The sequence below is a fragment of the Trachurus japonicus genome, chromosome 5 (assembly GCF_045865225.1).
Source record: "Trachurus japonicus isolate A0001 chromosome 5, Traja_1.0".
In the NCBI taxonomy this organism is placed as follows: domain Eukaryota; kingdom Metazoa; phylum Chordata; class Actinopteri; order Carangiformes; family Carangidae; genus Trachurus; species Trachurus japonicus.
Window position 1 is genome coordinate 30,311,962 of NC_140911.1, and position 25,785 is coordinate 30,337,746.

At 42.6% G+C, this 25,785-nt stretch overlaps 1 protein-coding gene across 1 annotated transcript; it reads right to left on the reverse strand.

The window, feature by feature from the left end:
- Positions 1 to 414: 414 nt before the first annotated feature.
- bicd2b (BICD cargo adaptor 2b) lies at positions 415 to 25,682 on the reverse strand. The gene is made up of 10 exons (XM_085777848.1): positions 25,096 to 25,682; positions 16,103 to 16,156; positions 15,913 to 16,014; positions 14,560 to 14,569; positions 14,235 to 14,304; positions 11,301 to 11,813; positions 8,921 to 9,922; positions 8,576 to 8,727; positions 5,663 to 5,894; positions 415 to 1,441 (listed from the first exon to the last, which is right to left on the reverse strand). The coding sequence occupies exons 1-10, from the start codon at positions 25,412 to 25,414 to the stop codon at positions 1,439 to 1,441; spliced, it is 2,457 nt and encodes an 818-aa protein (XP_085633974.1). The 5' UTR covers positions 25,415 to 25,682; the 3' UTR covers positions 415 to 1,438.
- Between the last annotated feature and the right edge of the window lie 103 nt (positions 25,683 to 25,785).

The window sequence follows — 25,785 nt, forward strand, 5'->3', positions numbered from 1 at the left end:
TAAAATATTAAGAATATTGTACATGTTACTGTAAGTAAAATAAGGAACAGTTTGTGTGTGTTATATCAGATCTGATAAGAGTGTGTCAACAAAGAAAGAATTTACATTAAATGTCAGAATAACTGTGACCAACTTGTGCTTTATTGAAAAAGACCAAAGACCTACACATTGTGAAGTTATATTTATTTCCTCATAACTGGAAGCAGAGACAGTAGCTAACAGTCATGAATTTGAGTGGCTTGCCACCAGTGTCTCAAGTCCTCTTACAGTTCTCCCTCATGAAACAAAAAGGATGGTGACATCCTGCAGTCTGAGCAGTGTCAAATAAATATAATGCAGTAATAGTAAAGACATATAAAATCAATTAGGACCAAGAATGTGAGCAACAATGTGTACACTTTTTTTTAACAAGCATTATGCCATGTTTGCAAATTGCACTTGTACACATGACACAACATGGCACTGCAGGCTTACTGTTAGCAGACAATGAGTTTTCAAACAGTTTAAAAATGTACTAAAACAAATACATTAGAGACTCTCCTTCATGAATAAAGTTTATGAATACTATTAACATCTGACCTTACCTTAGAAATCTTTAAATAAGCTTTGCATTAATACTCTTCCTCAGTCATAACACGCATACAGAAATTCTCAACAGCTCTGCCATGTCCACAGGAGGAGCCTGGTTATAGAAAATTTAGCTGACCCTGAAGTAAAGCTCCTTAAATGCAGGGTCATATGAATTGAATACATTGAAAAAATGTATTGTGTTTTAATGAGCATAATAGGACACACGTTTATAAAAAAAATTAGAAAGGCACCCTTAAGTCTAAGGCCAAAAGGAAAACAACTAAGGTTTGTCTATTTTGTTGAATTTCAACCAGTCGGTTGAAAGTACAGCTTTAAAAACAATTACCACATAATCTCAGGTTTTGTTGTTATGAAACAAATATGAATAAAACATGCTGCATCACTTGAAAGTATCACCAAGAACCTGGTACGCACACACAGTAAAAAAAAAAGGCCGTATACAACTACAAACATTTAGTATGACTTTAAAAAGGAGGAGGAAATAACTAAGAGCAGATAAGTAAAAGTGCTCAGTCAGAGTAACAGGCAATGAATAATCAGTAAAACACCCATCTTGAGTTTTTTCCTCTGGTTCAGTAATAATAGTGGTGCATATTGTTGGAAGACTGAAGGACTGCAGTGGGCGGCTGATGTGATGACTCACACTTTCTGCAGTCACACCGCTTGACAGAATCTTAAGAGATTTTTGTTTTGGCACACTAAAAAAGGCGCTTGACAAATACTGTTGGGTATGTGCTTGTGTTAGTAGTGACATGATTTGGACCAATGATTAGAGTGAAGAACCCAGGAGCACAGACCCTCACAGACACTCTGACGGAGCTCCTGAAGGCCGCCTGGCTTTATAGATTTACTGCAGATGGGAAGAAAAGAGAAGAAAAGAAAATCACATTCAATTGATTGTAATTGATTCAAGTTTTCACAGCATTATCAAGATTACACTGATTAATGAGGTTAGAAGTTGGGAAAGAAGGTGGATGTGGAGAGGAGGACTGAGATATGTCTAAGTTCAAATCACCAGCAAATTATCTTAAATTGTTTCCAGATTGTAGTGCAACTTTTGGAATGGGGCCTAGACTCACGAAACAGGAAACGCTGTCAAATTAAAATATCTGATAATATAATGGTAACAGTAACATAAAAATCGGTACAGTAAAACAGAAATACTTTCTGTTGTCAGCTCCTCAGAATGTGTTTTTAGGCTCGAACTGTAAAATATTGTGGACGTCTTCATCTGCTCATTTAGTGTCTTAAAGTCAACAAGTCAAACCACAGGACTCGGCTGGATAAAGGCTTGGTACTTTCCATGTAAAATTACACCTTATTATACTTATTACAACAAATCTGAGGGCGACAGCTGGATAGAAATGAGCATGTCAGTTTCCAGTTCCAGTTCAGTTTCTAGTTTGAAGATAAAAATATCACATGGAAATAAGAATTGTATTCATCTTCCATGTTTGGGACATTAGTGTTTTCCTGGTGCTACACAGGGATCCCTCCTTTGTCACTCACCCTGAGGTTTCTCCTGTTTTGTCTTGGGAGTTTTTCCTCAGTGGATGTGAGGCTCTAAGGGCAGAGGATGTTGTTATGATGCTGTGTAAAGCCCTTGAGACAAACGGTTTGTACTATACTAATAAACTTGTCTTGCCAAATGAGTTGACGCTGTGTATTAATTCAACAAAGAAAGCAACAACTATTCTGTTTCAAAGTCTGATAAGTACTGAACGCGTCAACAGTCTTGCATGGTGAGTGGGGCATAGAGGTCATGGTGGTTGAGTGCATTACTCATTGTTTTGTTTTTTTTAAACACCTGTACCTGTCTAAAGCTGTCTGTGAATGCTCCTCGGCTCTGTGACAACACTTCTGAGTATTCTGGATCAGAAATCCTGCAGCAGCAGCACCTGCTCGTGGACATTTTATGGTCAAATGATGTTCTTTTTCTCTTTCCGGCCCCAACGGTGCATTCAGGGGTTAAGAAACACGTCTGTAAGGTTGTGAAGGTCTTGACAGAGCTCTTTGTTTTGACCCATCATCTCAAACTTCTTGTGTGACACCTTGGTGATGACAAACCTTTTAATAGGCATCAATTAGGACTAAAGCAGCTGATATTAAAGGGATAGTTCACCCAAAATTGAAAGCTCCTCTTCCCGGTTCATCAAATTTGGATGAACCGGGAAGAGGAGCTTCGAGAAGCTTCTGCTACAAAACAAGCTTGAAATATAGACTTATTTAATTTTTTTCGGGACAATTTCGCATTCCGGGGCTTCAATACACGACGGACATTACATACGAGCAGCATGGAGGTATTTGGATGTTTTTTGGTGTCTTTTTGTTACGAAGACAGTTGGTATCCATTTGCAACCGTTATATGGACATGCACTGCTACGCCGAGACCCCCTGTAACCAGGGGTTAATTTGTGCCGGATCCTGCCGGAACAAGATCCGGCACCTCTTAATTTTGGCCTCCCTGTGTTCCGGTACTTATTTGGGCAGATCCGGCACCTCTCATAAAAAAAACATTTTAAAAATGTTTAAAATAAAATAATAATATGTATTTATTAATTTACAGAACAAATCCCCATAATTGCATGTTGTTTATAGATTTAACGTCATTTGAAAGAGTCGGAGATCTGTTGAAGTTGACGCACTGATCGGTATAGTTTCGCTTTTACCGCGTGCGCACTGCTGCACTCCCATTCTCTCTCTCTCTCTCGCCACCCCTCTCTGCCTGTGTGTGTGTGTGTGTGTGTGCATGCGCATGCGCATGCGTGCGTGCGTGTGCGTGCGTGTGTGTGCCGCGCGCGCCAATAACGGCGAAAGAGCGAGATGAATGAACGGAACGATATTGCTGAAAAATCTATTCGTGGCGGATGTAATTTATTTGAAACTGTGGGAAACAGTGGCCGGAGCAACAGGCGGGAACCCTGGCATCAGCCCGCTGACAGCAGGGAGATTCAGAAGAAGAGGAGAGCGCAGTGAGTGGAGAGTAGTGTGGGACGTCCAGCGACAGGTCAGGGATGAGATGCACAACTGTTTGGACAGCAGCTCAGTTCAAGCTGAAGCAGACTTACTATCCCTGGCTTCTTATGGAAAATTCAGTTTTTTTTTTGTTTTTTTTAAAGTATATTTTTTGGCTTTTTGCCTTTATTTGATAGTACGAGGTAGACAGGAAACGGGGAGGCAGAGAGAGGGGGAATGACATGCAGGAAAGGGCTGCCCGACGCGGGATTCGAACCGGGGCCACCTGCGGCGAGGACTGTAGCCTCTACATGGGGCGGCCGCTCTACCCACTGCGCCACGCACCACCCCGGAAAATTCAGGTTTTGCTGCACAACTGAGCTGAGCATACTGTCTATTAATAGGCCGCTGTGCCAATCTTTGAATAATAGAAAGATTTGTGTGATTTATTATAAGCTCTTTTTTTTGTTTGTTTTTACAAGTTAGACCTGTTGAGAAAATTCCTGCCTGTGGTGATGTGGGCATTTGCCTGTGCTGTACAGAGTAGGCTATAGCCTATATTTGAAATTGAGGCTTGTGAGGCTTGCCAATAGACCAATTAGAAGTATATTTACTTATATTTCTCTATATTATATGTTGAGTCTGTTGACGCATTCAATACTAATTTTCCCCACTGTTTTAATACTGTAAAAGTATTAGGTATTTAGCACTATAAAGTAGAAGTTAAAAGGACATTTCAAAATTTTGGCAAATTCACCCATTGCCATTATCCCTATAGTCATAGCAGTAGGGTCATTACCTTTAATTAGTGGAGCAAACTGTTTTTCAACCAGCAGGGCAGAGATACAAGCTGCTCAGAGCTACGCTACGGAGGCATATGGTATTTTCGGGTTTCCCTCATCAAACTCATCAAATACACAATTCAACAACTCCAAAACGCTCTGGTGGACAAGTTGTGACCTGCACATTCACCACGCTATGAGATAATAATGGAACGTTACGAGACAGAGTTGTTTTCAAGGTAAATGCGTAGCCGGAACTACATCCCAGACACGGCTGCTGGGCGGAGTGACTTCAAAAGTAAGTAGTTCTGAGTATTTGCTTCATGTGTTGTAATGTTACATAATTATATGTTATTATTTAATAGCGTGGTGAATGTGCAGGTCACAACTTGTCCACAAGAGTGTTTTGGAGTTGTTGGATTGTGTATTTGATGAGTTTGATGAGAGAAACCCGAAAATACCATATGCCTCGTTGCGTAGCTCTGAGCAGCTCGTATCTCTGCCCCGTCGATCAAAAAACAGCTTGCACTAACAATTAAAGCAGATATCAGTGGCACGGCCGTTTCGGCTAATGCTGTGTTCAAGGCAGGCTTTTGAAACCGTAAGTTACAGCTTCAAGTCACAACTACGACTTGGTAGCGTTCCAGGTAACCCGTAGCTCGTGTTTTTACCGTCCTGTTGTCTGTGAAAGTTCCCTATAACGGCCACTCGTAACTTCCGACCCGTGAACTCGTACCAGATCGAACTGGTATGACTTCACAGGAAGGAAAAACACAAAGTACGAGTTTCCTTGAACGCACCATGAGTTAGCAGCCCCCGCCCTTGTCAGGCATCAATTGGTCCTCGTGCTACGTCACCACATTCACGCGCATCCCTTGGCTGCACACACAGCCCTTCATGCCGTTCTCTCCCCTCATTGGATAACACTTGTATCCCACAAGGAAAATTTTCTCCTCGGGTTACAGCAGAGCAGAGTGACGGAGAGACTCGTGTTTAGGCTGAAATACTTCATGTAAGTGATTGCTGACGGAAAATAGGATTATTTAGGACTTATATTAACAAAAACATTCCACTGATATCTGCTTTAAAGGTAACGAACCTACTGCTATGACTATAGGGATTATGGCAATGGGCGAATTTGCCAAAATGTTGAAATATCCCTTTAAGTACTATAGCTTTTAACTATAGATCATAGAGGAGTGTTGGATGAGATCAATAAAAGAACCACAGATCTGTTTGGATGTTTTTAAAGAGCAGACCTGCAGAAGGACCCAGGATCTGGAGTTTTGCTCTGTGAGTTAAGAGCGAGCTCTGCAGTTCAGCCTGCGACTTACGTGATGGCTGGAAGAGGCTCCCTTGCCCTTTATTTTGCTCTTTCCTCCCACTGCTGAGGCACTGTTGCGCCGTGCCTGCTCGTGGTCAAACTCCAAGTCCTCCAGGCGCTGAGTCAAGGCCAGCTTCTGCTGAATGGCCATACGCAACAGAGAGTTCAGGGTCTTCTTCTCGTCCTCGGCAGCAGCCAGCTGCCTCTGCATGTCGTCCAGCTGGGTCACATACTCATCGCACCTGAGTGAAAGAGAGGGAGAGACGGAGGAGAGAGCGAGAGAGGGAGGGAGGATACAAGAGATAAGATTTATGACCAGTAGGTGGAGCAGTTGGCCTTGGATGGCTGTCACATGTTTCCTCCATTCCCCAGACAGCATTTTCCAGATGGGAAGATGAGTTCCCTGCTAGCTGACTCTAAGGATTACATCAGACTGTTCCCACAATGCTTTGTGCCTCCCTAACAGACAGAAGCTCAAAGAAAACACTTGAGCAGAATAAATGCTTATACTTAGAATAATCTTTTTCATTACTAAGACAATAGTGAATCACAAAACATAAAGATAAACAAATGTTTTGGGCATTTTTGTAATGTTTCCTGTAGCAGATAAAGCACATGATGCTTAATTTCATTAATTAAAGGTGAATTAGTGATTAGTGATCTACACAGGGCCCATTTTTTCAAGTCAAGACAAATGTGATAAATGCCATAGCTCTACTTGTCACCTTAGCCATACATTTTCTCTTGGCCCTGATCTGAAGGGATTCTGGAGCGGTGACTTAACCACATGTCCACTGTTCTTGGGGTAAATCTGCAGCCTTGCTCATCAATAGCTATATTCGAATTTCCTGACGCCTTACCTGCACTAAACTCTACACAAAAGGATATTAGAGCTCTCACATCCTTATTAGTAAAGATGTTCCTTACTGTTTAATTTATATGTATTGGCCATGAGCTGAGTGGGGGTGGGGGAGGGTGGGGGGTTTGTTCATTGTTCATTACATTGTACTTTATTTTTTTCAGTATATTTTTTTTGTTTTTTTCATGCATTTATTAGATAGTACAGTTGAGAGAGACAGGAAGTGGGGAGGCAGAGAGAGGGGAATAGAGAGCCTAAGCGGAAGCAGGAAGTAACGTCGCCATGGGACCTCAATTTGGAAAAAGTCTCCATGTAAGTGAATGGGAATCAAAATTTTATTTTGTGATCCGATTGAATTGTGTCATGAGAAAAATATATGACCTCTACCTATTTAAAACATCAAGTTTCATGCCAAAAAATCAGCAGTTTGTTGTAAAACCATTATAAAATAAAATCCGTAACCAGAAAGATGTTCGCGTAGGTGACGTCACACACCACATGCCGCCCTTTCCCGTGTCAGCTACTCCACTGCCTGTTACTGTAGTCCGTAGAGCGGTCTTCACACAAAATAAATTCTTCCGACAAACTGCTGATTTCTTGGCATGAAACGAGATGTCTTAAATAGGTTGAGGTCATATATTTTTCTCATGACACAATTCAATCGGATCACGAAATACAATTTTGACTCCCATTCACTTACATAGAGATTTTTTCTGAATTGAGGTCCCATGGCGAGCGCTACTTCCTGATTCCGCTTCGGCTCTCTATGACATGCAGGAAAGGGCTGCCCGATGTCAGATTCAAACCAGGGCCGCCTGAAGCGAGGAATGTAGCCTCTACACATGAGGCGCCTGTTCAACCTACTACATTGTACTTTTAAATGTAATCATTTTCTTCTATATTCTAGTCAGAGACTGCTTTTTTTTTCATTCGACATTTTCTCATCTACAGCGGGGAAAATAAGTATTGAACACGTCAACATTTTTCTCAGAAAATATATTTCTAATAGAGCTATTGACATGAAATTTTCACCAGATGTCGGCATCAACCCAAGTAATGCACACATACAAAGAAATCCGAACATTAATGTCCATAAATTAAGTTATGTGTAATAAAGTGAAATGACACAGGGATTAAGTATTGAACACATGAAGAAAAGGAGGGGCAAAAAGGTATGGAAAGCCAAGAAAGCAGCTGGAGTTTGTCAGTATTTAGAATGTAATCCTGTCTCCTATCAGTGCAAAGTAATATCTGCTGGTTTAGTCCTGATTGATGCCTTTTAAAAAGGTTTCTCACCACCAAGGTGTCAGACAAGAAGTATTGCATGATAGGTAATAGCAAAGAGCTGTCTAAGAGCTGTCTAAAGACCTACGCAACCAAAGATTTCAGACAGAAGAGTCAAAACAATAATCAGAAGGGTTCCCTAACAGTCCAGGACCACTGGTGGAGAGCTTCAGAAAGACCTGGGATCAGCAGGTACAGTTGTTTCAAAGAAAACAATAAGTAATGCACTCAACCGCCATGGCCTCCATGCACGCACACCATGCAAGACATGGAGGCCATGGCAGCAGATATTACTTTGCACTGATAGGAGACAGGATTACATTCTAAATACTGACAAACTCCAGCTGCTTTCTTGGCTTTCCATACCTTTTTGCCCCTCCTTTTCTTCATGTGTTCAATACTTATTCCCTGTGTCATTTCACTTTATTACACATAACTTAATTTATGGACATTAATGTTCGGATTTCTTTGTATGTGTGCATTACTTGGGTTGATGCCGACATCTGGTGAAAATTTCATGTCAATAGCTCTATTAGAAATATATTTTCTGAGAAAAATGTTGACGTGTTCAATACTTATTTTCCCCGCTGTATATGTGTAAGTTTATGTATGTATGCATATACTGTATGTATATACTTAACAAAAAAGCTAAATTGTATTTCTGTGACTGGAAGTATCTTTTTTTTCAATTAAAGAAATGTATCTTTTTTTTCAATTAAAGAAATGTATCTTTTTTTTTTATAATAATAATAAAAAGATCAGTGTTTAGTGTAGTCATACCTTGTAGCGAACATGGCTCGCAGAGAGGAGAAGGTAGCAGCGTCCTCTTTCAGAGCCTTGAGTTCGTTGCGGAGCTTCATCATGGTCTCCGTCACCATGGCCTTCTCGCTGTCATACTTGCTCTTCAGGTTGGCCAGAGCAACCTCAGCCGTCTGGAGAGAACGAGACGGCAGATAATTACACACTTGTTACACTTCAGTCAGGTCCAGTGGTTATTTTTAACCAAAGCCAGTGGTGCTGTCGTGTTGTATGTGTCAGTCTAAGAAACAATGAACATCCTTCCTCTGTGAAAACACACACAGCAGGTACACACTCACACACTCACGCACAAGGAGCTGCTCTGACCTGTTTGTTGGCCTTGAGCACGGCTCTCAAAGTGGCTATCTGTTCCCTTTTGGTGCTGAGCAGGGACTTGAGTTTGAGGATCTCTCCCATACAAGCCTCTTTGTCTTTGTCTGCCACGGTGCTCAGCTCCAGGTTGGCCAGTCTCTGGCGCGACAGTTCGGTGGTGCGGTCCACGGCCCGCTGCAGGTGGCGGATCTGATCCCTGATGATGGCTACGATGTTGTAGATGTTCATGGGCTCCGGCCGGTGCTCTGGGGCTGGAGCCGTGGAAACCGTAGTGTTGCCGGGGTCTGAGGTTCCGGGTTCGGTCCCGGGGATCATGTCGTTACTGATGAGTATGAAAGACTGCTGCTCCTTCCCTTCTTGCCCTCTCCTCACCACCTTGCCTTCCTTGTAGTAGTCCAGCATGACGCGGTTGGGGGTCTCGTTGTTGCACATGCACACGTGGTTGTAGAGGTTGGCCAGCTCCTCGCTGAAGGCTATGAGCTCGTCCTGGGCCACGTTGAGGCTGCCCAGCGATTCGCCCGCAGCCTTGGTGACCAGATTGAGCTCCTTCTCCAGACGGATCACCTCCGCTTTGTCCGCCTGGCTGATCTTCTCCAGGGACTCCAGCTTGGACCTCAAGTCCAGGACGTCGCCCTCCAGCTGCGCCCGCACGTCTTCGTAGCGGGTTCGACACTCCTCGTACTCGGCCCTTAGCGTCTTCAGCTCCTGCCTCAGCTCCCCGGCTTCGGACATGGCCACCGTGTATTTACACTGCAGGATCTCGGGCCCGTTGATGTCCAGCTCATAGTAATCTCCGTCGTCGTGGCTGTCCCTGTCTTTTTCGCTGTCCAGGGCGGACTGGCGCTCCTTACTGGCCTGAAGTTTCCTCATAGCGCTGAGGTTCTCCGTCAGTCTGTTGACAGTTTCCTTTTGCTCCGACACAGCCCCGTAGGCCTGCTCCAGCTGCTTCTGGGTCTCCTGCAGAGAGTTGATCAGGGCCGCTTTCTCCCGATCAACCTATAGAATATGAGAAGGAAATCAAAGGTTAGTTTCAGTCAGTTTCACAGCACTGATCAGCACAAAACACCCCAGAGGAAACACTACGGACGGTTCAAGAAGCTCTGGCTCTGTCTGATGTACAGAGTAATCTTATGAAGTCATTTTTCATATTCTCAATAATATATATATATATATTTTTTAAGTGATTCGTTTTTGACAATAACGTGAGGGCTTACCCTGAAATCCAACCATAGTACTAGCATCCTTTCCAATTAAATGTGGGCTCGGTCAGTAAATGCTTCTTCCTGAACCTTGTGTACTCTATTTAGATTTATTTAATACTGAGTGGAGAATGAGCATCGTGTATCTAATTAGTTCAGTCTATTCCGGTCCAATGAACAGACAAATGGAGAATTGGATTACTGGGAACAGATAAGTAAAGAATGATGTTAACATCTGAGGCCTGGCGCAGGCGTTCACCACAGTCCCTGTGTAGATGTCTAACACTGTTTTACTGACATCACTTTCAACCAAATCCTTTGGTTTGTCACCATGAGTGTAACCGTCGGAGACAGAATTTCATTTATTATGTAAATCTATGTTTCACATGTTACATGCCAATACAAAATTGGAGCTCATGAAGTGTTAAAAAGGTTAATAAATATAAAAATATATTCAGGATAATAAATAAGAGAATTAAAATTAGGTTTATGTTATGGATAGCTTGTGTGGAAAAATGTAATGCTAAATAATTTCAGTTCTGATTTTAAGATAAGATATTTTATTTAGAAGGTATACCGTCACATGACCCTGTTTTGCTTTGAGGAATTGTGGGTAAGAAACGGGACCACAGAGCAGGAAGTCGAGATGCATGGCCAATCTACACTATTATATGCTCTAGAGGCACACACCGTAACTGTGCTTCTCTTTTACCTGTATTTAATTTCTAGGTTGTTTATAATATGACTTGAGCACACAGTATTCCTTTCAAGTGTTTATTTATTTACGTTGTGTTAGCATTAGCCTCAATGGACTCATACTGACTCTTCTGCATTTATTAATAGTTTTCACTGTGTCTAAAGATTTTATGGAGTCGTCGGTGGAGAAATAAAACATGAATCTTAACATCAGTATGGATGGATCGTGGCCTTTTTTGTCCAACAGGTGTAGTTATATCTGTTGTAGTAGTTTAAGCAGCTGTAATCTCTGCTGAAGAGGCCTGAGCTGCAGAGTGAGTACATTTCATGGTGAATGTATTTACCAACTACCAGGATGTGTCCTGTAATCAACAGTTAGCCTAGTCTTATTCTGTTTAGGAAAGTCTCAGCTCATTTTAGTTGAACCAATGGATCAGACAGCAGTGGCTTGTTGTCAGAGTGTATTGAGTACTTGATACCTGTAGCAGCTGTTGTTTTAGTTTCTGGATCTCAGAGATGTTGAGCTCACTGAGCAGGTCGTCCACCAGGCTGGGGGCTGGTTTGGTCTTGTTGGCGGCCGCTCTGTTGTCTTCATCGCCCTCGCCCGCCTTCATCAAGCCGTTCTCAAAGCCTCTGATGAGGTCGTCGTTGTCAGGCTCGTTGATGGTGGCGTGGTCGTCGTGGAGCTTCAGGTTGTCCATGGAGATGTTGAAGGAGCTGTTGTACACGGAGCCGCCGATGGTCATGTAGTGGGAGAGCTGCTTGCGCAGGCCGGCCTTCTGCTCGCGCTCCGTTTTGATGGTCTCCAGAGCCTCAGTCAGCTGCCGCTCTGCGATCTCTCTCAGACGCATGGCTTCCTCCAGCTGGCTGTGCAGGCACTGGGAGTCCTCCTCCAGACGGCGGATCTCATGCTTTAGACCTTCAAACTCCACCTGTACAGATGGTGAGAAATATGAATAAAGTTGTGCACAATTTAACTCAACCCCTTCCCCCTGTAATTATAACAGCACATATTACAGGGGCTGCCAGTTTCTGACATTGCAAGTGCATGTCTAAGAGGATCTAAAACAAGGGTCAGACTCCTTTTAGTTCAGGGGCCACATACAGCGCAGTCTGATCTCCAGTGGGATGGACTAGTGAAATAATAATATTATAACCTATAAATAATGACAACTCTGAACCTTTCCCTTTGTTTTAGTGCAAAGAAATACATTCAGGGTTTCCGCTACATGTAATTGATCGTGGCGCACCGCCACGGCAAAATAAAAGCCGCCACACCTTCAGAATGATGATGTTTATTTAATAATTTGGCCTTTTTATTTAATGTTAAAACAATCCTAAAAGCAGGGTTTATCCACTAGGGATTGCACAGACTGTCTACTACTACTTTGGCAACCCCTGCTCCACGATGACGTTTTGAGCTTGACGTCGACTAGTCCGCTGATCATGTAACAGTAGCTACAAGATTAGCGGCTTGAAACAACAGCTGAGTGCGCTGAATGAAAAAAAATACGAGCGCGTCAAGCTCGGATAGAATGAGATGTACCAGACAGGAAGTCGGGCACAGAAAAGGCAGAGAAGAATCCGGTCAATTTCAAATAAAATAAAAAATTATGATTAAGTTTGCTTGTCCGTCTATAAATATATTGTCAGTTGGCCGTCTGTCACACCAAGACACACATCCATAGGCTACATACAGTCGCTAGAGACAGACCTGTAGTGTGTCCTGTGGGAAAACAGAGTAGCCTACAGACGGGTTTCGATGTTGTGACCGGAGATGAGAGAGAAGCCTGATGCCATCAGCTCCGCTTCCGCTGCAGTGTGTCCGGCCTGCCGGCAATTTAAAAAAAATAAAAAAACTCCGCTCATATCGACAGCTTTACGTCGCGCATCACAACAACAGCAGCAACCAACCAGCGGAAAAACAAAAACTGTGAGTGAAAACTGTGACTGAGCATGACTGTGATGGTGGACGAGGCCTGTGTTTCGTTTCCCACAGCCTAATTGTTTTAATGGACAGTAGCTACAGTATTATCTTTTGCACCTGCTATAGGAGTGTAGCTATGTTACAAAAAACAAACTGATTTACAGCTTGCTTGATGCGGGTTTATAAAGCTGCTGTACTGTGGACTAATAGTTCTCCTGTGCATTTTCTTGCCAAACCCCCCCCCGTCGATCAGACCACCCTCGGCCGCCACTCTTTTAAAAAAATCCTGGAGGAAACACTGACGTTATTAAGAAGTTTCAGTTACATGAACTGTCCTTTTACAAAACGTCTATGAATGGAAAACTTAAATTTATTATAGTATTATGCCTCCTTCTGTCTTCTATGTCTCTTCACATAACACATCCTGCAGGCCGGTTTTTGGCCCCAGTTTGACACCCCCTGATCTAAAAACAATACTACTATTTTGCTTTCCAGTAGGACGCTGAGGTCCAATCTCCAACTCGGAGAGGTTCAGACCAAATCCCACCAGCCCCAGGTTTATAAAACTTCATGATGGCTGCTAACCTACCTCTAAACAGTAGCCAACACACTATAACTCTTATACCGTATATTTTATTTCTCTCGGATAATTGTCTCACATTAAACTCAGCCATGAGCAAAGCATTGCTCACGGTCACCGGACACATGGACATAGTTTCCTACACTGTTGTGTTGTGTATGTGTGAAAACAGCCTGGAGGCATATTGAAAAATCCACTGGTGAACAGGGTTTTATTCCAACCAAAACAGCAGCACAAATTAACCAGACATGACGCTCCAATCTGATCAACCGATCTCAGTCTTCAGACAGTTGACTGGTCAAACTAATGTACTCCGATTGGTTGGAACAAAACTGCAGCCACACAGCCGTTGTGGTAGTGTTGGGAAAAGTAATGAAAGTAAATGAATCATTAGAATCCGTAAAAAATCCATTCAACATAAATCGTTCATTGCTTGGCGGATTGCACGGGGCATAGTCTGGCTCCTTGAACTGAATACACAGCCAAACCATTCATGATTAGTTCATGACTCAACCCTGAGGCTCACAATTGATAGCGTGTTTCGTGCACAGAGTTCGCGAGCAACACGACGTAGTGCGTTTCAATACTACACAGACGTGTCGTTATATCGTATCTCACGATGGAACAAACACTACTTTTCCGACTTCTGTGTTTGATTTTTCAACCTAAAAGGAGTCAAATCAGAGTCCACTCTGAGCTCCAACTTGTCCCAGTTCCAATATAAATGTAACTTTTAACATGAATTTCCTCCCAGTCCTAGCTTGGTAATAAAGTGAGGAGAGTGTTTCAGACTCATCCGTCTTACCGGGTCTGTCTCAACACTGACAACACCTGCTTCTGTAGAGAGATGTTCGATGCCTCCTTCCATCAGCTCGCTTTAGTCCTCGCAGCAAGAGCCTCTCGCACCTTGTACACATCTGATGTCATCACGTACTGACAGCGCTGCAGCTCCGCCAGCACTGTGCTCTGCACACACCTGATTCCAAGAGAGAGGAGAAGAGACAAGTAATGGCATGTTGTGGCAGAATTGCAGATAGCATGAATTGAAAATTGACGTTCACCATCTCCAGTGAAGTGAAACATCACCCCAGACAGCTCAAACAAACAACCTTGCAATTGTCATGTCACAGTGTGAAAATGAAGATCAGCGAGTCAGCATGTTTGGCATATACTCGACAAGGGAAGCAACTTGCAGGAGTGTGATGACGGAAGGAGGACACGGTCCACTTACCAGTGCATGCCTGCAGAGATGAGACATCTTTTGTGTTCACTCACTGTGGACCATGACATCATCTTTCCCTGCTGGGCTTCAGGCAAACTTACAAACTGACCCTCCCCCCACTAACAAGCACCAAAACTCTATCAACTTCCCCCAGACAACCACTGGTGAAGTCACACTGTACACCACAAACCTCTGTTTGCTTCCACACAACTTCCCCACTAATACCATTTCTATTATAACTGACACTGAATCATTTTTTGTTTTTAAAGATAGTTTTCAAACTTTTTAGCAAATTCGCCTATTCCATAATCCCTATAGTTTTAGGAGTAGGTTCATTACCTTTTGATTGTCAGTGCAAGCTGATTTTAGATCAGTGGGGCAAGACGTGAGCTCTGCACGGCACACACGGTATTTTCCGGTTTTCTTCATCAAACTCATCAAATACACAATCGAACAAACTCCAAAACACTCTCATTGGACAAGAATGTGGACCTGCACATATCACCACGCTATTGAGATAATATGAATGTAGTGACAAAACTTTCCATTGCTGTTTGTTTTTGAGGTAAATACGTAGTCAAACAGACACGGACGGCTGCTCAGCAGAAGTGACTTCAAAAACACAAGTAGTTTTAGAGTATTGCTTCATGTGTCGTATTGTTACATTATATCCGTTATTATATATAGTGTGGTTAAATGTGCAGGTCACAATTTGTCGCATGAAAAGTTGTTATTGTTAGATAGTGAATTTATTTGAGGAGAGAAACGTGAGAAATGCTGTGCGCCTCCGTTGCATTAAGCTGAGCAGCTCATGTCATCTGCCCCGCCGATCTAAAAACATCTGCACTTGACAATGAAAGGTAATGAACCTTCTCCTAAAACGACAGAGATTATGGCAACCGGCGAATTTGCCAAAATGTTGAAATTATCCCTTTAAAAGGCAAACAGATTAATATTACAGAATTGAAACAAATGAAAACCACTGACACTTGGTTATTTTTACAGTTTGACCAGAATTTAAGAAAGAGGTTAGTAATAAAAAAATGTATGTTTAACTACAAACAACATCATAAAGGTCACTGTACACATAGTACATAAAACCAAAGTTCCAGTAAACTCCAGTTTTCATTGACTGGATTAATTAAAAGTAGGTTGGTAAATCAGAATTAGTAGAAACTGTCCAGCTTTTGGTTAAAACTGAAACTTTAAAAAATCTGTTGAAACTTGTGAAAAACGTGTTTTTCCACTTGGTCGACACAGAGTGTTGATTGGTGGCAAAAATCAAAGCCCCCCCCCCCCCTTTAGCCAACAAGACAATTCAAGAGTGAAGGGAAAAAAATCAATGAAATAGAAATATTACACCTCTTTCCATCTCCAGGGCGATGGCCGAACAGGCTCGATTCCCCACCCCGTATTTCAGCCTGCGCACTGGAGTGAGGGAGGCTTTGCCGTCGTAGCTCAGCACTGTAGGTCCAGGACTTTTTTGCTGTTACACAGCCTCTTTACTGGCAGACTCCAGGATGTGACACCTTCCCCTGCTACCCCCCCTCACCCATCGGCTGCCACCTTCCTGTGGGTCGAGCCATACGCTTGTCCCAAAGGCCCCCTGGCAGACAGACAGAGAGGACAGACATCAGAACAATCTCTCCATAGATCAGGGAAAATAAACACAGGGTGTGTATTGGCAAAAATTGTGGGGAAACGATTCAATTTACTGCGATATATTGCGATAAAACTATAAACAACGTTGATTCCCAAATTGATTGATAATGTGGATTGTTTTTTTCCTTTTTTGAAAACTAACATGGCACAGATACTCTCTTGAGATCTCAATTGTTCCGTTGGAGGGGAGTGAGTCGATCTGAATCGCCCCCGACTGCTACCACCCAGCAGCCATCAGCCTTTTAAATGCAACACAAAAATGAACCACCACTCCCCCCACCCCCCATGGATGCATGTAAATTGTTACCCCCCCCCCTCCCCACCCCCCGCCACCGCCCCTCCCCCCTCCGATCCCCACCCTCCACTCGCCCGTATTGCGAGATTTCAGTATATCAAAATTTTCTTACACTCACAACACACCTGACCCCTGAAAATGGTATGACCAGAAAACCAACGTGACACAGGGAAGCTTATTTAAAGACTTCACCCCCTATCATCACTGGTTTATACTGACGGCTTGTTGCAGAGGATCTTGTCTCAAGACTCATCCGGAGTGCCCCTGTGTACACCCTGCTGCTAACATTTTCTCTTCATGGTGTTCATATTACACATCACACAGCATGGAAGGAGAACCATAGCAAACACTAATTGCATTTGGACAGCATGAAATTCAAATTAGTCTTACACAGGCTCGAACTCAAAGCTGCCTTTAGGGAGCAAAAACTTGTTCTTTTCAGACACCCAATTCACTGACAAAACCATTTAAAATAAAACAAACAACAAAAAACCCCCCCTGACCCAATACACCCCCCCCAAGTTTCACCCCCCCCCCAACAAAAATTGTGCAGACCCTCCATTTAGACACCCCCCTGTTACACTGCTGACCGCCCTTTTAAACACAATTTAAGTCCCTTTTTCTTCTTTCTTTTTTTTATTATTTGAGTTATTATAAGTGTGACTGCTGAAGAGTCACACTATTGTTCTTCTGTTTGGCCATTTACTTCCAGCCTTTTGTACGGTCTTCTTCTAGTCCTTCATATTTTCTTTGTGCTTATTTCAACAATTCATATATCAAAATGTGCAGCTATCTTTTTGAACTTTATTCGGCATTACTATTACATCTTTTTAACTATTTAAAAACTTTTTTAAAATATTTAACTTTTTCACAAAAAATCTCACATTCATCAAATTCTCAACCTCTCTTCTTCACAACTCCACTGTAGTGTAGGGGTTTAGGGTGGATGTTTGCCAACCCTAATGTCACTGGTTTCGAATCCAAGGGAAGAACTCTTGTTTATGTATTATGTTGAATACTGCTCTCCTCCCCCGCCTTCAATTGGTTACAGGTGTTTGTTATCTCCTTGATTACTCCATACCAGTTTGCAGCACAATCATCACATTACAATGAATGACAACAGTTTTTGAAAGCAGTGTGCTCTCTGTAGCCGAGTGGCAGAGTAAAAAAGGTTTAGTGATCATATGGTCATGGGTTCAGATTCCTGCCTCATCTTTTCACTTCATTGCTTGACTTTTGATTCCAAATTTTATTCAGCTGTCATTGGACAGTCTTTGATTACTCAATAGTATAAAGCTCATTGTAACTCAGGTTCTCTGAGGCCATATGTTATTGTGTTATGTGTTTGTGCTATTTCAACAATTCATATATCAATACGTGCAGCTTTTTTTGAACTTTACGCACTTCGGCATAATGCCTTTTCTCTTTTTACTATTTATACTTTATTTCAAATATTTAACTTTTCTGCAAATTAAACTCTAGACAAATTATTTTCTCCAGTTTGTAGCCACACTTGTCTTCATGGCTAAAATTCTGGTCAAAAATGCAAGAGACTTAGATAATAATTATTAAATATTTTTTAAAATGCAGCTCAGGTGAGCCCTCCAAAAATGCTCTCATTCAGCCCAATGCTGAGAATTCTCCACAACTCTGTCTGAAACATGCTTCTGTCTGTGCTCTCTGTGGGCGTTAGTGGCAGAGTAAAGGTTTATTGATCATGAGGTCTTGGGTCGATTCCTTACTTTTTTTTTTTAAGCAGAAGCCAGTTGATCCCTCTTATCAAAGGTTTTTCTTTACCCCTCACATACTGTCCTCTGTCTGTAGCCTAGTGGTTAGCTTGCTGGTCTGGAGACCTGAAGTTGCTGGTTCAAATCTTGCCTCAACAACAATTAATAGTGAATTATTTTCCCCCAGTTGTCCTCTGTTGACTTCTGATAACTTGCTTCATGTTGAAACTGCTGCTCACCCAGCCTGAAATTCACAGAAATTTTCAATCTATAGTCATTCAAGCTTGAAACTCTCAAGCTTTCTTGATGTTGACAGTGTGCAGATCATTAACAGACAAACAGTCTCTGCACTGTGTGTTCACTGTGGCCTAGAGGCAGAGTGAATTCTAATACCATGAGGTTGTGGGTTCGATTCTGACTTGGTCAAACATTTGTAATGGTGATCACTGTGCTTGCACTATTGCTAATTCTGCAACAGCGTTCAGTTGCTAACTTCACAATAGTCATCACCCATTTCCATTCTTGGAAATGCTTTTTTCTAGTTTTATTTTATTAGGCCACGGGCAATCGCACCGTGAAGTCCACACTGATCCCCCTACAGCTATGTAATCGCTGCAGGGACCATTCACCTTGCAAAGCCCGGGCCACTGGTAAAAGCCCGGGCACTACTGTTATTGTGTTGGATTCTGTTTGTGGATTCTGTTTGGCCATTTTTTTCAAATTCCGCCTTTTTACGGTCTTTCTTCTAGTCCCTTCATACTTTGTGTCTATTTCAACAATTCATATATCAAAACGTGCAGCTTTTTTTGAACTATTATCGGCATTACTTTTCACCTTTTAACTATTATATACTTTTTAAAATATTTAACTTTTTCACAAAAAACTCACATTCATCATAGTCTCAACCTCTCTTCTTCACAACCTCCACTGTAGGACAAGGTTGGGTGGCCGTTTGCCAACCCTAAAGGTCACTGAGGTTCGAATCCAAGGGAAGAACTCTTGTTATGTTATGTTTGAATTCTGCTCTCCTCCCCCGCCTTCAATTGGTTTACAGGTGTTTGTTATCTCCTTGATACTCATACCAGTTTGCAAGCACATCATCAGAGTGACTTACAATGAATGACAACAGTCTTGAAAGCAGTGTGCTCTTCTGTAGCCGAGTGGCAGAGTAAAGGTTTAGTGATCATAGTGTGGTCATGGGTTCGATTTCCCTGCCTCAGTTCTTATTCACTTCATTGCTTGACTTTTGATTCCAATTATTCAGCTGTCATGGACGTGGAAATAGTCTTTGAGTCCTTCATAGTATTAAAGCTCATTGTAACTCAGGTTCTCTGTGGCCAAATGGTTAGTGCTTGCAGAACAATGAAAATTCACAGAACCATTTTCATTCTAAGTCATTCAAGCTTGAACTCACAGCTTTCTTGATGTTGACATGTGCAGATCATTAACAGACAACAGTCTCTGCAACTGTGTGTGTGCACTGTGGCCTAGAGGCAGAGTGGAAAGTCTAATGACCATAGACAGGATTGTGGGTTCGATCTTCTGACCTTGGTACGAAAACATTTGTATGTGATGATCACAGCTTTTGCACTATTTGCTAATTCTGCACAGCGTTCAGTTTGCTAGTCAGCAGTCACATGAACCATTTCCATTCTTCTTGGAAATGCTTTTTCTAGTTGACTGGAGTTTAACAAAAGTCTATGTGCTCAGGCATACTTTTCACCTAGAGACTCCATTATAGAAACTTTAAACAGTAGACACAAGTCTTGTGTTATTGTCCCGTATTACTCCCCACGTTTTGATAGGTCATATAGTTTTTGATCAATCCCATGATCAATGACCATGATCATTGTTTTGGAGAAATTATGAGTGTTTATATTGGTGATTTGGGTATTGCATAGAATGTTCGTGTCAGAGTGCGTGACATCATCAGTTAGAGTGGGAGAGAGTGAAGAAACATTCAATGTATTTTTTTTCTGGATAAACTGTGAGCACGGCCACAATTTTACACTCTAACAGACATAATTTTTTTCGAGCCAGAATTTGTAAGACAAAACTTGTTATCTCTCATGTCATGTGCTCAAAATATCAGAGAGAACTTACAGGAACGTACAGATCAGCCTCTGTAGTGCGGCCACGTCTGTCCCTGCTCCTCATTGAGTCCAATACAAATATTTTCTGAGAGGGAGCAGAACTGCCTATGGTTTTAAAACTGCCAGCCGTCCGCCAAAAGAATATTTACTGTAGAAACACCAAATCGACCGAAATTTTCAGTAAGTCCTTAGAGCAACGATGTGATCTGTGTTATGTTCTGATAGGAGTTACCGTTTTGTCATGCTGAGCCTAAATGTGAGACCGGTTTAGAGCAGAAAATGGCTCTTTTTTCTCCACGTTTCTGTCTGTCTCAGCCTGCGGGGGCCCCTATCGCCGTGGTAACCTCTTTGATCCTCAGGCCAGAGCTCGTTAACTTCATAAACAAATCCACCTGGCGCTCGTTTAAAATGTTATAAACACAGACACAGCTAATCAGACTGACACAGGATGCATGTACTCAACTAACTACAACACACACACAGACTCTAGAGCCAGCTTCATGTGATACAGTTACACACACACACACACACACACACAAAACACACACACACACACACACAGTTAACCTAATGTGGTAACAGCTCCTCCATTCATGCTTATAGAAAGAATGATCATGTCTGTCTGATCACCCTCAGTCTTGACCTTAAATCGTGGGTTTGATTCCCATGTTGACAGAGATGGCACAAACCCGCAGTAGCTCCTCGTGGCCCATTCAAAATTTCCCGAGAGGAAATTTTCTAGTTAGTGACTGCTGAAGCAGTCACACTATTGTTCTTCTGTTTGGCCATTTTCTTCCGCCTTTCCTTAACGTCTTCTTCTAGTCCTTCATACTTTGTGCTATTTCATCCACAATTTATATAAAATCAAAACGGGCAGCTTTTTTTTGAACTTTACATCGGCATTACTTTTCTCTTTTTAACTATTTATACTTTTTTCAAATATTTAACTTTTTTCACATAAAAAATCTCACATTCATCAAGTCTCAACCTTCTCTTCTTCATGACTCCACTGAAGTGTAGGGGTTAGGGTAACTGCCTGCCAACCCTAAGGTCACTGGTTCAATCCAAAGGGAAGAACTTTTGTTATGTTATGTTAAATTCAGCTCTCCTCCCCCGCCTTCAATTGATACAGGTGTTTGTCTATCTCCTTGATTACTCCGTACCAGTTTGCAGCACATCATCACATTTACAATGAATGACAACAGTCTTAAGCAGTGTGCTCTCTGTAGCCGAGTGGCAGAGTAAAAGGTTTGTGATCATATGGTCATGGGTTCGATTCCTCCATCCATCTTTTCACTTCATTGCTTGACTTTTGATTCCAATTATTCAGCTGTCATTGGACACTTTGATTCCTCATAGTATAAAGCTCATTGTAACGCAGGTTCTCTGTGGCCATATGGTTAGTGCTCAGCCCTGAAATTCACAACATTTTCATTCTAAGTCATTCAAAGCTTGACTCTCAAGCTTCACTTGATGTTGACAGTGGTGCAGATCATTAACAGACAACAGTCTCTGCAACTGTGTGCAACAGTGGCCTAGAGGCAGAGTGGAAGTCTAATGACCATGAGGATGTGGGTTCGATTCTGACCTTGGTCAAACATTTGTATGGTGATCACAGCTTGCACTATTTGCTAATTCTGCAACAGCGTTCAGTTGCTGTCAGCAGTCACACCATTTCCATTCTTGGAAATGCTTTTTCTAGTTTTTTTCTACTCTCTTCTTCTTTTTACTCCCAACAAATTCAACACCCCTCAAAATGCCTGCTCTATACCCCTTATCACAATCCCTCTCTGCTTTGTTCTGTCCTAGTTTGTTTGTTTGTTTGTTCTGTTGCCCCCTTGTCCAATGCTGTTTTCTACTTGTCTAACTGTCCTGTAATGTTTGCATAAATGTTCATTTAAAAATAAATAAATCTAAACTTAAAGTCCAACAAACTAAGTTCAGACACAGCTCTCACTCTCCACAGCTTCACCTCCACAAAGCTTGAGTCAAGTCATCTGTGCAAAACCTCTCCTAACACATAACCCAGACCATACACCCACCACTTGATTTATGGAGCCTCTCTGGAAAGAAACACAGTCTGGGAGTGAGCATAAACCTGCTGGATATTAATCTGACATGCCCACGGCCCTGTAATATTAATCAAGCAAAATTACATTTTACATATGAAAACTTCCAAGACAAAAAGTAAATTCCATTCATACTAAAGCTGCCCACATGTTGAGATTATCAGTGGGTTCTTCGGTTCATTTATATTCTGAATCTATCCCATTGATTAGCATTTACTAGAAGTGGTCACCATTACAAAATCATAAAAAGTAACTTTTGGCAATTTATCTGTAAAGTTTTTGTTTTGTTATGTTGTGTTCTCTGGACTGGTCTTTCACAGAATAGAAGAAGGCAGGGGCAAAGGTCTTCCCTCATCTCTCTACTGTGGGACATTATGGGGTGACCGCTAATGGGGCTGTGAATACACTGATGGCTACATGGACAGAAAAGTGTCCAGGTTAAGGATAACAGTATTAAGACGGCGTCAGGTTAATACAAGAGCAGGTTAATAGGATGAAGACACTGGTGTCAGAGCGCCACAGGCTTCTGGACACCCAGCCAACATCTACTGACACTGGGCCAAACTCATGATGTCACAGTGACTGCCATAAAAGCCACCACAGAGCTGCTGCTCTCCTTCCCATGACCCCCTCCACAGTCTCAGTCCAACAAACTGAGGTGTCAGTCATGATATAAATTGATCAAGCTTAAAGGGATAGTTCAGTTTTTTTTAGGTGGGGTTGTATAAGGTACAAATGGCCCCTAAGTATAATATGTGCAGTAGACACCTCTCTACTCTCCTCCTGTTAGCCATACCAGCTCACAGATACAGGAGATAAACAGCTGTGAATGGAACCAAACTAACATTGTCATATCATTGCCTACAGGAAGTGCCATCTCAAAATAATACACTCAATAATAATAATAATAATACACATTCAAACTGAACTATCCCTTTAAACACACAGACAGAAGTGCTGATGGATGACTTACATTCCTACATCTGCCATACCCTCCTAAAAGAGGGAAGCAGCGGTCATTGTCATGAGATACCAGGAGAGTGACTGCAACCCTGAGTCACTTCATGACTGGACTGTCTCATCTACGTCTTTAAAAAGATGATGTGGGCGAAAACCACGATGCAATTAAGTATAAATAATTCAGAGATCTACAAAGAACAGGGTCAGATAAATTAATCTGCAACCATTTCAATTATTAATTTATCATTACAATAATTTATCAAGTAAAAGTTGCTAAGCAAGCACTCTCTGGCTGCAGCCTCTCTGACTTCTTTTTTTAAATCAAATGGGACAGTGAACTGATTGATGTTGGTGCTATAAAACAGGAAGTCAGTGCACTGCGGGAAAGTATAACCAAATTGATAATAAAGTTGTGTAGTCGTAAGCAAGTCCACTAAGTAATGATTTCTGTCTTAGCAGAACTTCTTCTACGTACAAGCTTATGGGTTTAAAACAGCAGCTCAGAACGGCGACTGAGCCGAGGGCCAGTACAAACACATCTAACACATTTTTAAAACCTAACAATGGAGGTTTAGTCGATAAGTGGTGACCACAACAGCCGATGTGGAAGTGCCTTCAGATGCAGTTCCTCTAAAGGCTGATAAAGACAGCAAGAAGAAGAAGGGAAAATCCCAACTTCTCTCCTGAGATCAAGTCAGAGTTTCCCACAAGTTGGGATTTGACTGAGTAACTGGTGTGGCTTATTAGTGTGTGGGGGGTTTACAAATAAATGCTCTGTTATTGGGGAAATTTTTTTGGCATTGCATTTTGACAGTACTGCTGACAGGTGTATTAAACTCTGTGGTGGTTTTTGCTTTTCCTCAGGCCACATCAGATTAGTCAAGACTCTTCCTCCATTAGTGCAGTTTTTGGAGGCCTCCGGCTGTCAGAGATGGTGGCACGTGATATAGCCAATCACTGCTTCAGGAATCAGTGGAGATGATACAGACCGCCATGTACAAACAAGCAGTTCTGCAATAAGTGAGAATAAAATCATTAAGAACTAGTAATGGATGTTAAAAATAGATTGGTATGGCCAACAAATTCTACAGGTAAATTCCGTTTCATTGATGAAAATGGATGAAAACCTCTTAGCCATATAGAAACACAGTCTTCTCTGTCCCAACCACACTGATGAGTACCAAGAATATGGCAGCTAGTGGGAAGAAATTCAAGGAAACCAGATGCTGCTGTGGCTGTGTGTTAGATCTCCTCACAGACTGGGGTGGTGTAAAATAGACTCAACTGCAGAACGAGTCTGAACCAAGAGCAGCTCGCGCCACATAGGCACGCGTTTGACGCAGGCTCGTGCAGCTGCTGATGTATGACATGAAGGCCTCGACCTCACACACCAAGAGCAAGTACGGACAAGTGACCAGAGAGTAATGACATATTCAGTTCCTTAATTCTGAGCTATTTCAAACATCTGGATACCATAGGGTAAATCTGCACGGGGGGGGGGGGCGTTCAGCTGCTGGATCTTTATGGCTCTGGCAGACCTGGAGTCAGGTCCTGGCTGAGCTTCACACACAGTGACAGCTTATACCACTTATAGCCCGGTGGTTCTGATTACAGCCTGTGATCCAGACTGACACGTCCAGCCTGCTGCTACAACACCAGACAGTCAAGTCTCCACACACACACACACACACACACACACACACACACACACACACACACACACACACACACACACACACCCTGATATAAAAATGACCATAACAGCCACCAGCAGCAGCAGCACCGTGCCCGGCTGCGTGGCTCTGACCCGGCCCCCGGGGTTACCTCCTTCAGCTGGTCCAGCTCGTGTCGGACCGTCTCGTACTCCGTCTCCAACTCATCAAATCGCTGCTTGAGCTGCTGCTTCTCCTCCAGCACCGCCAGCCCGTACTCCGCCGCCTGGATCTTCTCATGAGTCGTCTCTCGGAGCTCCCGGGCCAGTCGCTCCACCTCGGCTCGGAGCCACTGGGGCCCGGCCTCGGTCACCAGCACGGCGTCGGAGCAGTCCTGCTCCTCCATGGACACGGTGTCGGCTGTAACGGGACCCAGCCCTGGCTAGCAGGAGCAGCGGAGAAAACCACCGAGACACACAGCAAATCACTGCCGTCTTTGTTTGAACCGCATTGTTGGGACTTAAACAGTGTTTGGCCTTTCTCTTTGTCTTTTTCCACCGCGGGCTTCGACAACGCTCAGTCTACACGACACTTTTATCATTCTCCAGGAGTTTCTTTCTCCTCCTCATGAAGCTGACAGAGGAAACTTCAGCTGAGATCATCGATTGGGAAAACGTCTTCTTCTGCTGCTGTTGTGGTGTTGTTTTTTTTGGCGGGTGGCAAATATCTTCTGCGCACATTACCGCCCCCTTCTGAGACGGAGCACCGTGTCTTGTA